The sequence below is a fragment of the Hyperoodon ampullatus genome, assembly GCF_949752795.1.
Source record: "Hyperoodon ampullatus genome assembly, chromosome: 9".
NCBI lineage: Eukaryota > Metazoa > Chordata > Mammalia > Artiodactyla > Ziphiidae > Hyperoodon > Hyperoodon ampullatus.
This window is the reverse complement of record NC_136922.1, coordinates 75957658-75973370: the sequence shown is the minus strand read 5'-3', so window position 1 is coordinate 75973370 and position 15713 is coordinate 75957658. Positions and strand designations below refer to the sequence as shown.

Sequence of the window (15713 nt, the reverse complement as noted above, 5' to 3'; positions counted from 1 at the left end):
AAATACTTCTCAATTACTCTTACTAATATATTGACTGATTCTTGTTTACCATGATGTTGAAGCTACAAATAAGTTTATATTTAGTGAATCATCAGGAATATCATATTTTATTATAAATTCCTCTTCCTTATTAATTTAATTCAGTTCGTTAAGTACCAGGATCACCTAACTTGACCTCATATTCGCCTCTGTTATTGCACTGTAGAACATTTCCAGAGCCTTGGACCTTCTCATATTAGTGACTATGAAGAAAAATAATTTCACCTTCCTATTATTTCTGAGGTTTTGTATAACCCCTACTCATGCTGTACTCTTATAAACAATCTCTTATATTCAAGATTCTGGTCACTTTCCTGGAAAATAAACAGTCCTCTGCCTGTAATTACAGCCTTCAGGAAGGGGCAAGCCAGTGACCTCTCTGACTTTAGGCACAGGAATAAGCCCTGAAGATTAAATGCCTCCTATTCCCTCATCTTTTCCCTTGGCAAACTCTACTTCATTCTGGGCCAAACAAATATGAACAAAGTGAACAGAGAAAAAGGTGAGAATTTCTTTCTACTCTTCATACATATTTTTTGCACCTGCATTTCAAATAAATCTTCGTGGCTTGTGGAGATGACAAAAACAATGCTTTCTGTGATCCAGTCACAAAAATATATTTGCAGATTTTATCAAGGACTTTTATCCAAACACTGCAGCAAATCAGATGGTCTCTGTTTACTGTGTAAATATATATACATATTTTTTGGAAGACAAAATTTTTTGTCAAAATCAACACTAATGTCTATGATCTGCAAAGCACATGCTTAAGTACAAAAAAGCATGAAGTGCCTAAGACCTTAAACCTATTTAGATATTTGCAACATTAAATATATATAGATAAACATGAGTGTAACAAAAGAGAAAGGCAAAATGTGTCTGCAGCTAGAGATGCATTAAAACAGCATAAAGGCGGTACTAACCAGAGTGCATGCCCCTGTACATTCAGTAGGTGCTCATGACATCCTCGTGAGTCCTGGGAGCATTTGCCTCTCACTTGGCCCTCTAGGCCACATGATTCTCATGAGAAGGAAATGGTCTAAAATGGATGTAGTTGTGTAGAGGACAGTCCACAGATATTGAAAGATAATGAGACTCAGCATCACATCCTTTTGAATTCTATCAACTTTTATAACTTTGACAGTTTCAAAAGACCTTATTTTGTGTGTTTTCATAATTATATGACTTTTTCTTTTGGTCATAGGACTTACTGGTAACAGGACAATCCCTTCCATCCCTAAGAAACACAGGTTTTTCTGATGAGTAGGGTCCCAAGTGTTGGCCACAGAAGACTGAAGAGGGGGAGAAGAAAGAAACAACTTTTTTTTTTATTAGTTTCTGCTTTATAACAAAGTGAATCAGTCATACATATACATCTGTTCCCACATCCCTTCCCTCCTGCGTCTCCCTCCCTCCCACCCTCCCCATCCCACCCCTCCAGGCGGTCACAAAGCACTGAGCTGATCTCCCTGTGCTCTGCGGCTGCTTCCCACTATCTGTCTACCTTATGTTTGGTACTGTATATATGTCCATGCCTCTCTTTCGCTTTGTCACAGCTTACCCTTCCCCCTCCCCATATCCTCAAGTCCATTCTCAAGTAGGTCTGTGTCTTTATTCCTGTTTTACCCCTAGGTTCTTCATGACATTTTTTTTTTCTTAAATTCCATATATATGTGTTAGCATACGGTATTTGTCTTTCTCTTTCTGACTTACTTCACTCTGTATGACAGACTCTAGGTCTATCCACCTCATTACAAATAGCTCAGTTTCGTTTCTTTTTATGGCTGAGTAATATTCCATTGTATATATGTGCTACATCTTCTTTATCCATTCATCTGATGATGGTCACTTAGGTTGTTTCCATCTCTGGGCTATTGTGAATAGAGCTGCTATGAACATTTTGGTACATGACTCTTTTTGAATTATGGTTTTCTCAGGGTATATGCCTAGTAGTGGGATTGCTGGGTCATATGGTAGTTCCATTTTTAGTTTTTTAAGGAACCTCCATACTGTTCTCCATAGTGGCTGTACCAATTCACATTCCCACCAGCAGTGCAAGAGTGTTCCCTTTTCTCCACACCCTCTCCAGCATTTATTGTTTCTAGATTTCTTGATGACGGCCATTCTGACTGGTGTGAGATGATATCTCATTGTAGTTTTGATTTGCATTTCTCTAATGATTAATGATGTTGAGCATTCAGAAAGAAACAACTTTGATTGATATAAGAAATTTCTGCTTTCAAAGAAGGTGATTAAAGTGATAGGCTATGAGAGGCAGTGAAAGTGAGAGCTACCTAAATTATGTCCTTAGCTTCTAGAAATTCACACATTATCTTCTTCACACCAAGAATTACTTAACGAAAAGTGACTATTTAGAAATCAAAGAAAAGACAAAGTTCGGAAACATTGACAACTTTTTTAAAAAAGAGAAAGTGTTTAAAAAGGTTAAATTCTCCAGCACAATTTTACTTCCTGTGATACATTTTTCTAAGTTTAAAGTAATATGCACTCATGGTCAGAACCCACTTTAAAAAGCTGCTTAAGTGCCACAGCAAATAGTTAAGACCTTGAGCTTATGATATAGGTAAAAATTAGTTTGTTGAATACTGGCCATGTACTTGACCATGTAGTGAAGACATAATTGCTTTTTTTTTTTTTTGTGGTACGCGGGCCTCTCACCGCTGTGGCCTCTCCCGTTGCGGAGCACAGGCTCTGGACGCGCACGCTCAGCGGCCATGGCTCACGGGCCTAGCCGCTCTGCGGCATGTGGGATCTTCCCGGACCGGGGCACAAACCCGCGTCCCCTGCATAGGCAGGCAGACTCTCAACCACTGCGCCACCAGGGAAGCCCCACAATTGCTTTTTTGAGCTTTATATAAGTTAACTTGTAGCTTCATGAAAATGTTAACTTTCACCTCCTCAGGGTGTCCTTTTGTGACTATACTACCAAATTTAGATCTTCCTCCTCATTTGCATTCACAGATGTTTATTTCCCTTGCATTATATTTCATGAATTATTATGATGTATTTGTTTGCTGGTATGACTGATTGTCATCTCCTCCCCAGTAGGTTTGCTTTGTAAAGACAAGAACCAGGCCTATCTTACTCACCATTGTAATACCAGTAGGTTAGACATTCAGTAAATTCCTGTTGAATTTCTTGTTGAATCTTAGTTGTCTGAATAAATCCTTTCCTCTGTCTCTTGCTGAAAATGACGATTACAAATTTCTGGCCATTTTATGCACTAAATAAAATGGTTAGGATTCTAGCACTTGGCTTAAACTAATAAGATGAAAGAACAAGCATGTAATGTAATTAGCTTAAATTAAATGGAAACTATTGCACGTTTTATTGTCAAGATAATTTTTAGAGATATTCGTTTTTGCTATTGACTGCTACTGCATTAGAGCTTGTAATCTGCTTAGTGCATTAGCACTAAATACTATTGATTCACTCAGAGCTAACAGACCAATTTAATCTTTGCATTTTTCCCATTTCCTGAGTAGCACTTCACCTATAGTTTAGTTAGTAGACTGGTTGCTAGATGCAAGTGTTAATCAGATTTTAAATTTAAAATGTCATCAGAAAATTTAGTATCCTACAGATTTATATTTTCTGGTACATGGATTCAAATTCTAGAAAATCATGAATAAGCCATATATTTTTAGATGACAACTCAGCAAGTTTAATTTTCATAAAATCAGCTCTAGAAAAGAATGCTTTACAAATCAAAACTGACCTTAATTCATGCCTTTTACCTAGAGCACCATTCGAAATACCACCATTTTAATGTCCTTCGGTTGATGAACATTTTGCTGATTTACCCAAATCAAACAACTGAAGTCAGACTTAGCCTGAATTCAGAATGGTTATTTTTTGTTTTATAGTTATATACTGTTCATAAAGCACCTCGCCCTATTAGTGAACATCAGGAATAGTTAAAAGAAGCTTTTGCCCTATATTAGCATGCATTTATAAGATATTTTTCTGTCCTCTCGTTGAAAAACTAGAGAATATTTTTGAAGTATAGAAGGTAGACACACTTCATCTGCCCCACCTTAGCCTAGGTCTAGGGTGAAGTGCAGGAAACCTCTTTTCCAAGGATTTTACTCAGCAAGTCATTCATATGCAAATGAACCTGCCTGGACCATTTTAGTTAGAAAAAATATATAATTATCAGAGTGGAATGTAACCAGGATCCTAGAATCACTTACCACATTCACTATTATATTAAAAAAAAAATCAAAAGAGTTTTAATGACTTCAAGAGTAGCTGAGCCATCGGTTTCATTTCCCGGATAAATGAGGCCTTTACAGTCCTCCCTGGACGCTGGAGATGTGACTTACAGCACATATCTGGGCACTGAGTCATCCTGGATGCCGGGTACCCACTGATTCAGTATCTGTGCCAATCTATGAATAAGCAACGGCAGAAATTCCTGGTGGGTTTTCTATCCAAATTCTGGCAGCTCCTCATTTTTCTTATTAGAGTGAGGAGATAATAATGCAGGGTGGGATGCCATCAATGAGATAGAAGTCTGAAGTAAGGGTGTAACACCCAAAATTTGATACATTATTTGGAATAAAAACTGCATTATTACTCAAGGAGCTTAATATTCTTATCAAAATGCAAGATCCCAGATGCTTTCAGAAGTCTCTAATCACGTAGTAACATGGCAATGAAAGTATGTATCAGAGCTGTGGCTTCAAAGTTTTATTAACACTTCAGCTTTTCAAAGACCAACTTTAAGATTTATTTTTTTGCCCGAACTCCTTATTGTTTGCTCCATTAACTTTACCAAATGAGTCTCCATGTAGAAATCAACTACTTAAATACAACACAGATCACACCGCTTGCTTCAAAGGATATTAAGGAAAATGAATTAATTTACAATGCATGCGGCATAGTTAACTCTTAATTCCCTTGCACAGGTGGGAAATATTATATCACATCATATATTGATAATATGTTATCAATATCTTATCATATATGATAATATAATCCACATGTTAAACTCATTTACATTTTTGGTGATAGTTTCAGCATTAACTGTGTTTCTTTGCTTAGTTTATTAAAATGTCATGTCTTTGCTTTTTCATTCTTTCCTGGGCTGTACCTGTGAATAAACTATAAAATGGTTTAAAGAAGCGTTAGCAGGAGGACGAGAAAAAAGCAAACGGCTTTAATAGCTCGCTCTGTAACATGTTTTCTAATACCCCCAGGGTGTGCCCTGTGATCTCATAAAGTGTTATAAATTCTGGAAAGAAAATAATTTAAAATTCCTCTTAATAAACTAATGCAATATGGCACTTTTCATGGGATGGATAGCATGGAGAATTCAAGTAGATAAGTTAGGGAGCAGCGACTCCCTGAGCCTGGGAGACAATAAAGAAGAGTTTGCAGAAGGAAAGGAATCAAGTGTAAAATTAATGAATTTCTACTTAGATTTTTTTAAAGTATATTGAATCCTTAGACCTCAAGGATTTTCTTTCTTGAAAGATTTTGCTTTGGTAGCTATTACATTTGGCATATGGCCAAGATATTTGGTGTTTAGAATGAAGAATACTCAACATTTTTCATATAGGATAACATTCTCTCATTTCGAAGCACAGGAAGTAAAAAACCCTGAAATCTGACTTCTCATTTTTCATCCCTAATACAAAATACGTTCTCTTGAGAGTGCTAGACTGTTTAAATAAGACATGCCAAACTAGTATAATTACATGGATGTTATTTGTAACGTTGACTCCACATTCCCAGTTCAAATGGTGTGGTGTGGGAGATTATAGATATATGGCCTATAAAGAGTTATAAATCTTTGTTTATTTTATTAAATATTATGAGACATGCCCTGAGGATGACAGATCAATAATGGTCCTTGTGGTTTCCTGATGGAAGGCTGCAATTATTTTCTTCCATTACAACTTGAATGTAACCCAATTTTACTCATCTATCATCTTTATAATAGTAATAAAGAAACATCACTGTATGTTTATTTTTATGCCTATTCTTATTATCCCTTGTTTGCATCTTGTTTTGATTTTGTTTTCATTCAAAATTGTTCTAATCATTTTACTTTCTTCCTTTGATGGCTCTGAGTGGTGACCCTTTAACTTTGGCACTCTTTAAAACGGAGATGGAAAATTACTACTTTAAGTTTCCTTTATTTTGGGAAGCAGTTGGCTACTCTTTGAATTAGAGTATAAATGATGTTTAAAAACAAGGAAGCTTAGTACAAACAACCTGTGAGGTTAAGTTTTTCTAAAACTGCATTATCTGCAAATTCTTTTTTTTTTTTTTTTTTTGTGGTATGCGGGCCTCTCACTGTTGTGGCCTCTCCCGTTGCGGAGCACAGGCTCCGGATGCGCAGGCTCAGCAGCCATGGCTCACGGGCCCAGCCGCTCCGCGGCATATGGGATCCTCCCAGACCGGGGCACGAACCCGTATCCCCTGCATCGGCAGGCGGACTCTCAACCACTGCGCCACCAGGGAGGCCCTTATCTGCAAATTCTTGAATGCATAAGATAAATTACATTAGCATAGTATCTTAAAGTGCCATAGGTAGTTAGAACTGAAAGTCAGGTAAAGGAGCACCTTACACCTTTTAGCTTGACTATATAGCACAATTCTGATTCAGCTGACTTTCTCTTCACCCTCCAAACCACCACCACTCCCATATCTCCCTTTTTTTTTCTTTTGGAACTATTAAGTGTTAAGGAGGACTTACACAAGTTAAGCATTATGGAGGTGGGTCCCTCATAACAGTTAGTGGGGGAAGTAAAAGACCCTCATGAGCAATAGAACCAGAATGTGTCTCTTCCAGAAAACAATCCAAATAATTTGGATTTGACTTTCTTTACACAAATAACAATACAATAATAGCTGTTAATTATTATGTGCCAAGGACAAAGTTAGAGCCTTTTAAACATTATTGTACTTGTCCACCCCATAGTCCTGCATGGAGGAAAATGGGTTCAGTGTGTTTAAACAATGCCCTCATGGTCAGGCAGATAGAAAATCATGGGGTACAAGTTTGAACCCAGATCTCTTTAATTTCAGTCTTGTTCCATTAGGCTATGCTGCCTCCCAAAGAGATAAATTTATGGTCATCTTATCGTGCCAGGTACTTTATATTTATTATCCCACATTTTTACAAAAAGGCTGAGAAGTAGATATTGTTATCTGCATGTTACGAATGAGATTGAGGCTCTAAGAATTAAGTAACATGGCAGAAGTTACACAGCTGGTACGCAGGAGACCATGAGTTCCAACCTGGTGAGTCTGGCACCAAGTTACATGCTTTTCCCCTTCAACTAATCAATCACTGGTCATTAAGATGACCAAGATATTGGTAAAAATATTTGCTTCCAGTCTATTTCTATTCTTTCAAATGCTTATATGTAGAAAAAAACTTTGGTAATGGGATTGCAAGAAAAAGTATGTCATAACTATATTTCCTGGGTAGGTGAGAGGTATTTCAAGGACTCTTTTTTTTTTTTTTTTTTTTTTTGCGGTACGCAGGCCTCTCACTGTTGTGGCCTCTCCCGTCGCGGAGCACAGGCTCCGGACACGCAGGCTCAGCGGCCATGGCACATGGGCCCAGTCGCTCCGCAGTATGTGGGATCTTCCCGGACCGGGGCACGAACCCGTGTCCCCTGCATCGGCAGGCGGACTCTCAACCACTGCGCCACCAGGGAAGCCCCTCCAAACTTTTTTGATCTTGTAAATCATTTTGTTTTTGTGTGAGTAACAGCTCTAGGTTCCTTCATTTTAAGATGAAGCTGGGAAATGACTGTATGCTGACTATTAGAACAATCTGAGGTCTTTCTGTGGCGGGTATATGAAAACTGATAATGTGGGTAGTTTCATTCTTGGAAGAATTCTGACCTTTAGTAACCAGAGAAGATAAACAGGCAAATAAATAGAAGAGATTGGAAGGTATCTGTCTCTGTGGAATTTGGCTAGTGTAAAAGATGCCTTCCCTTGGAAGAAGACTATGTTGGCCAGTTCCACCTTGTTTCCCACAAGAATTTTTGCGATGGGAGTGATAACAGTTTCAGGTGTGGTTGGTGCATTTTGGGCATTTTTCCTGGGTGATAAAACTGCCCTGACGTTCATTGGGTAATCCTGCCTTTTTGTTCCCTTTGGAACACTAAACAAGTCAAAGGGGTAGGATAAAGTTCAGCTGTGTTTTGAGAATTTCTAGAATTGATAAATACTTTTATATCTGGGGGCTGAAATGTACAAAATAAAACAATGAGATAAGATATCAGTATACCCTTGTAAGGTAAAGTCTCTTTAATTTTTAACAGAACAAGATTTAAATAGCAAAGTCGTGTGCTTTACAGGCTCTGAAGGAATTCCCAGTAGACTCTTTTTTAAACCTGTTTCTGAAGCAATTCATTGGATGCAGGAAAAATGTTTTCTCTGAAATGCTATTAATATTACACTTTTATGTCTTAATTCCCAGGTTTCTGAAAGTCTTTTTGTTTCCTTTCATTCTTTGTCTTTTCCAGTGAGGAAAAGGGACAGCCTCATGAGCAATCCCATTGCTTCTTACAGATTTTGCAACATATATTAAATGTATTCAGGGAGAAATAAGTCTTAGTTGGGATATATATGTATGTATATTATGTATATTCATAGACTTTTGAGAGAGAAGAAAGTTATGTCTTTAGTTCACTAAAAGATGGATTCATTTTCTCAGAAGCATTTTTCTAACTTTATAAATAAATTACTTAGAGTTTCCATCTGGAGAAGTATCCTAGACATTTCAGCAAAAGTGAAACAAACGTTTCTGAATTATTATGCCCTTGTTATCCATCTGCAAATTATATACTTTCTTTTATCAAGGACATGTTTAATGTTCTTCCTGCTTGCAATTACAACCTTTACCACTTAGAGTGAAAACTGCTAGAGTAAGTGAGATGTACATTTTCAAAGTCAAATTGTCTTTAGAAAAGCTATAGAATTTGTTCATCCAGTTATGATCACTAGTGGTCATTATGTTAGGAGGCATAACCAGGTCTGTATGTTCAAATCTGGGTCCCCACCAAGAAAGCCCAAGGCCACAGTGGACTCCCAGTCTGATGCTCTTCCTCTAGCACCAAATGATCTGAGGACTAGCAGGATAAATCCTCTGGGTATAGCTGGTAGCCTTTACTATATCTAAATCAAAGCAATAAAGAATTTCCCTAACAATCCCAGGGAAAATATCATTTCATGTAAGTACAAATAATCATCAATCAAGAATATTTATATCTATAAATATCAAATGCCAACCAGGTAAAAAGCAACAAATTAGAACTTGGTAGACACATGCCCATTCAAGCACAAAGTTTATGTACTGAAGTCAAGATCCAAAGTATGGATTTGAGAGCAAAAATTTCCTCTGTAGTTTTCTAATTTATTCAGAGAGGTATATTAGTGCATTTAAAAATGTTTAATTTATCAACATTTTAGAAGAGATTTTTTTGTTTGTTTTTAGTGAAGTTTCTTTAAGTAATGCCAAGAATAGAGACTGTTCATTCATACATCAGCGAGCGAATGGGTTCTCATAAAAAAAAAAAAAAAAAAAACAGCCTTCAAAACCTACAAATTAAGCATCTTATCCTAAATGTTGTAAAGACTCAATAATTGTGTTTTACAGGAATTGCTGTTGTGTTAAACTTTATGTACATCTGACCAGAACTACTAAAGCTGATATGAGAAACAAGGTTAATAATCTGAAAAATACTGGCAAACCTGTAAACCCAAATCGTAAAAATATTTTATATTTTCTTTTCGTTAGCACATTAACTTTTTCTCAAGCTATGATTCTACCTTTAAATGAAGATTCAATTTCTAAATTTTCTTAGAGAGAATTTGCAAATATTTGGATAAAGACCATTTACCAAGCACCAAAAAGCCCTTTATAGTCTCTTCTAGACTGATACCTATTCTGACTTGTACCTCATAATTTGTAAGTAGGGAACCTGTATGACTTACCCTATTGAAGCAGTGTTCGTGGTTGGGGCCATAAAAATGCTGGAGACATCTCACATTGTTTTTGTTGACGATCTTGTTGAAGAACTCATTGACATATTTGACAGGGAACGCACAGACAGCAGAGCGATTCATTGGTTCGACAGAATCTGGTTTGCTTTGTGCAAACACCCCGTAGAGAATGTCATCATTCAGGTTGGCACCTATTTGCTTAGCAAGCTGGGTCCCAGGCTTACTGACATACGCAGCTTGGAGAATATTAAATACTTCCTCCCTTGTGGATCTCTTTCTTCTCTTTTCTGTGAGAATACACTCCAGAGGCATTTCCATGTACGAATGCAAACCCGAGTCTACAGAACAGAACCTGATTATTCTTGTGTGAAAAGTCTGAGCATCTAGAGTTTCCCGTTGGACCGTCAAAAAGTAAATAAAATGGTTGCTTTCAAAGGCGTGGACATACTTAATGGGGTAGGAATCTCGGAACTCAGGTAGAACATCAATATAGGATTGGTCTGTCAAAAACTTAAAACCATCTTGCGTTTCCTTTAGCCTTCTCACAGATATCGAATGCAATGAATGATCTGGAAGGTAAGAAGAATTGATGGTATTGCCCACGAAGAAGTTGATGAATCGATCCTTTTCAGACAGCAGGACTTTGGTTCCCAGGGCACTCACCACACAGTCAGGACATTGGCTGGGCTCTTCGTCTGCCTGTGGAGAGTACATGCAATGAACCTCCGACTGTATGTTAGCAGTATTGTCAGGTGGAAGGACGTGTCGCTGGCAGGTCCCTCTGTGGACACTGCCGCAGCTAATGAGTTGGTCATCATAGTATGTGTCAACAAGCAGAGCCATGTTGATGTTATCTTTCCAAACGCCACCTGATAAATTGGCTTTGTGGCTGCAGTTCTGACATGGGAAACAATCTGGGTGTTCCAGCACAGGCCCAGTCTTGTACTCAGCAACCTTCTGAAGGTCTTTGTCATTTAAAACGTAAAGGTAGTTAATGGCACCGAGGTAAATGTGATGCTTGTGTGAAACGACATTCTGAATGGGTGTTTCTGCTGTGAAGTTAGGAAGCTGATACTGCATGTTCACATTCATCTTGGACTTTACTAGTGCCTCTTTACACTCCCCATTGCTCTTCTGCACCAAGGTAAACAGAAGCACAAGGATGCCAGGTGCAAGCACAGCAGGGGCCTTCATGGTGAGAAGATTATCTGCCAAAACATGTTCAAGGCAAGAGCAGTTTAGTTGTCATTAGAAACAAAGAAGAAGAAACTGAAAGAACTATACCAGTTAAACTATTAGAAACAAATCTTCCTAACTGGAATTTTTACATTGAGTGCAAACAAAAAACTCTAGCTGGTTTCACATAAAGATGCATTGTGCAGTTGGACATGACTCTACATAGTTTAATTTTAGAACTCAAGCCATGAACAAGTAATTTTAGAGAACCATTATGAGATGCAAACAATGCTCTGTATTAAGAACGACAGCAACTAGGTTAGACTCATTCAGCAGCGAAGTCAGAAAAATAGCAAACTTCTTTCTTAACCTCTTGCTGGTTGTTTAATGTGGTTTAATATCTGTGGTTAATGACTAGGTTGATATTTAAACTTTCTCAGTTAGTCAAGTAAAGGAATTGTGGTTCAGATTCATTTATTCTACAAGTCACAGCAGGCATTGTTTCCTTGGGAGCATGTAGAATTACTAGGCTAAATTTAGCTTCCTTTTGGAAGAAAACAATCATAAATTCTAGACGCAATATGATCACATGCTGTTTATAGGATTTTGTGTGCAGAGAAAAGGTATGGTTATAATTTGGCTATAATTAACCTATTGTTTTGGATAGACAAATGCTTAACTTAATGTAAGATCACTAGGCATGTAAAAACAGAAAGCTAAAAATGTATAAGATAAAATATAATCTTTAGGACTAAAGTCCTAGAGTTATTTCTCAGGGAAAAACAACATATTGTTCGTTACCAAGTCAAAAGTTATTTAGTTAAAAGAACATTATTTTAACATTCCTTTGTATGCACACGGACAGTATTTCTACTAGGAAGCATGAATGGATTTATTATTCAGGTTTTAAAAAGTTAAGGTGCACAAGTTATAAACATTGTGAGTTCTACTTATAACAGCTATAGGCAGGGTTGGAAAAGAAAGGCCTTAGAGAAATAGAAACCAAATAGTTATTACTTCTTTCCCCCTTTTGAAAAAATGCATAATTATGACGGGATAAAGGGAGCCTCTAAAAACATACTGGGCATTGTAACTATGCCAAAGACTAACTCTAGGTCCACAAAAACACAATAGAATTCACTGTGCACGGCTCTGTGCTTACACTATGGGAAATGGGACATGGCGCTTACCCTTCAGTGAACTTACAATGGGGTTGAGAGATAATACATATATGTAAATTACTATAATACATAGTATTATAATTTTCTGTATAGCAAAAACCAAACGCTAAAAGCATCAAGAGAGGAAGGCATGGCCTGTACTTAGGATTACTATGATCATGAGAAATGTGGACAAGTCCAATACGTTTCAGGTCCAGAAGACAAGGACAATGCCTGTTTGGTTCATCACTCTATCTCAAGGACTTGATATCGAACCTAGAACAGAGTAGGTGTTCAATAAATATATGTTGAATAAATGAGTGAATAAAAACTAAACAATAAGTTCAAAGTCACAGAACAGATAAGTGTAGTAGCCAGAGCTTGAAACCAAATTTACTGACTCCAAAATCAAAGATAATTTTACCCTACCAAACTGATAGGAATTACAGGCATTATTTAAGAGGTAATAGAAAGTCATTGAAGGGTTTTGAGCTAGAGAGTCATATGAGCAAGGTTGTTTTTTTTTTTTTTTTTTTTTTTTTTTGCGGTACGCGGGCCTCTCACTGTTGTGGCCTCTCCTGTTGCAGAGCACAGGCACCAGACGTGCAGGCTCAGCAGCCATGGCTCACGGGCCTAGCCGCTCCGTGGCATGTGGGATCTTCCCGGACCGGGGCACGAACCCGTGTCCCTTGCATCGGCAGGCGGACTCTCAACCACTGCGCCACCAGGGAAGCCCTGAGCAAGGTTTTACTCTAGGAAGATTGATCTGGAGGAAAAGTGGTTTAGAGCAGGGAGAACCTGGCAATGAGAAGACAGGATGACAGGCATTAGAGCCTATAACCAGGTAATAATAAGGGCCAGAAGCAAGATGGTGGCCCCAAGAATAGAAAGGAAGGGATGAATGAGAGACATACTTGAATAAATAAGATTTGACACCTAAATTGGTGGAACACAAAAGAGAAGGTAAAGATAAGCAGCGTCATCTGGGAAAAAGTGGAACAAGTTACAAACTAGGGTAGTTGGTAGGAGGAAGTTAGGTTAAGATCAAGGAATATGATAAGCTGGTTTTAAACATGTTGAGTTTGATGTGTTATTGAGAAATGAGTGAAAACGTTCTACTACAGGAATGACTAGTAGGTTTTACATTGTTTCCAGCAAGCAGGTTATCTGGAGTAAGTGAAGAATGAAGATTCCAAGCAGACAGCATATGTGCCAAGCAATGGAGGCCAATAATGAGAAGGATTTTGAGGAGAAGCCTGCTCTTGCTGGGAAAGTGGCACGATTGGTCTTGGGTGAGGTAATATCCATCTTAGATGAGACAGAGGCAAGTAGAAGCATAAGTGCCAAGTATCTGCCATCTGTGCATTAGAAAGAATGAAACTTCAGAACTTGATCTTAGTGGGGCAATTGGGATTCTAGTTGGAATAGAAATAAACTTTGCATGTTATCTGCACAGAGGGGATGGTTAAAACCAAGAAAGAGTATGTTCATGGAGGGATAAGGTGAAGGAAGAGAAGACAAATGAACCAGATCTCGGAGAATACGCACATTGGAGAAACTAGTGAAGGAATCAAGGAAGGTAAGTTAGTTCAGAGAGGCGTCATGGGAGCCAAAATTGCACTGTGTCACAGAAGGCAGGCGAGGGCCTCAGGAAGGTGGATGTAATCCACACAAAAACCCCTTGTTGACCTTTACAAGAGTAGTTTCAGCAGATTCAACAGTGGTATCAGACCACTAAATTGCAAGGGTATGTGTGATGAGGAAGTAGAATGTTTGTCAAAGGAAAGGACAAGCAGAAGGCAATATCAGGGTTGAGAGGACTTTAAGTTGCAGGAAAGACATACACTTATTTGTAGGTCTCTTTTTCTTCTACTAATGTTTGTTGGGTATCTACTAAAGGCCAGGCACTGTGGTAGGTCTGGGAACCCAGAAACACGGTACCTTTCCCAGGAAGCTCACAGTCACTTGGTGGAGGCAACGGGTTGACAGAAATTATGGCAATGTGTAGGAAGGGCAGCCAACCAGACTGGAAATGAGGCTAGTGCTGAGTCTTGAAGGAGGATGAGGAATGGAAATTCCTAGTGGAAGAGCAGTTTGTGCAAAGATACAGTGGCAGGAGAGAGCATATGATACAATCAGGAAACATGCAAGTAGATGGGCCTAGAGAGAAGCGGGGAAAACAAAAAGAGCAAATGAGGGAGATAAAAATTGTTCGATCAACATTCCAAGGGATCAAAAAGAGGCATTTCCAAGAGCCCTGAAACATAAGAGAAGTCACTCTTTCTGAGACAGCAGGAGAAGATGAGAAGTCACATAAAGATACAGGGACATTTAAGGAGTTCAGGGAATATGATCTCAATGTTCTAAAAAACAAATTGGGGTATATGACCATCTGCTGAAATTGATGGTTACAGAGGAGTGACCAGGGACTTCAGGGTAAAGGAGGAGGTTTAGAATATCTACAGCAGGGTGTGCAAACTGAGGTCAGCAAGAAAGGATTGTATAGTAGCTCTGAGGGCTTCCCGAAGACACAATGTATATGACTTCCTCTTCACATTCATGAGATATGGAAGAAACCCAAGAAAGAAGGTCAAGGACACAATGATTTTCAGGATCCAAATGAAGACATCTGATTGAGGATATAGGCTTTAAAGGCTACAAAAGTATAGTTGGACCAGAGGGCAAAGCAGTGCTTCAGTAAGGTATAAACCATATAATAATAAAAATAACAATAACTTGTATTGAGTGTTTACCACGTGCCAGGCATTCTGCTAAACTCTCTGATATACTCTTTGTAAACACCCTGTGAAGTAGGAAGTATTATTTTTCTCCATTTCTAGATGAGCAAACTTGCCAAAAGTCACACAGAACCAGATTCAATCCCATGTCTGCCTGACAGGAATCTGTCCGGGATGTTGAATGCTTCACTAACACTGGAGCAGCTTCCTGAGCTAAGAGGGAGCGTGCACTGGAGCAGAAGTTAGACAGAGCTCTGGTTCTGGCCCTTTCCCTCTCTAGCTGCATGACTTTAGGCAATTCATTCAACTCTGATTCCCAGGGTCCAATAGCCTCACATGACTGCTTTAAGTATCAAAAAGATATCTTATCTTTGAAAGCACTTTGTTACATAGTGTATACGTGTGTGTATATATACACACTTATACATATATAACTATATGATTGTTATCTATGTGCATATATATGTATATATATATATATATATGCATAAACTTGCTGTTTTTGAATGTAAGTCTCACTATTTTAAAGGATACTAGAAAATTTTTGGCACTGGTAGGGGGAATAACAAGGAGAAGAAAAGGATTTGGGAGAAGTTGTTCTATT

At 38.2% G+C, this 15713-nt stretch overlaps 1 protein-coding gene across 2 annotated transcripts in view; it reads right to left on the bottom strand.

Moving 5' to 3' along the window:
- MET (MET proto-oncogene, receptor tyrosine kinase) overlaps nucleotides 1–11243 on the bottom strand; it is a gene marked incomplete at both ends in the record, with an annotated part of 92276 nt that extends 81033 nt beyond the window's left edge. Inside the window, one exon of one of the 2 annotated variants that reach the window (XM_079711316.1) lies at nucleotides 10027–11243. In XM_079711316.1, the coding sequence (XP_079567442.1) occupies nucleotides 10027–11229 (1203 nt within the window). The remainder of the gene's footprint in view (nucleotides 1–10026) is intronic. The other variant, XM_079711315.1, reaches the window with a different exon arrangement.
- Nucleotides 11244–15713: the final 4470 nt, after the last annotated feature.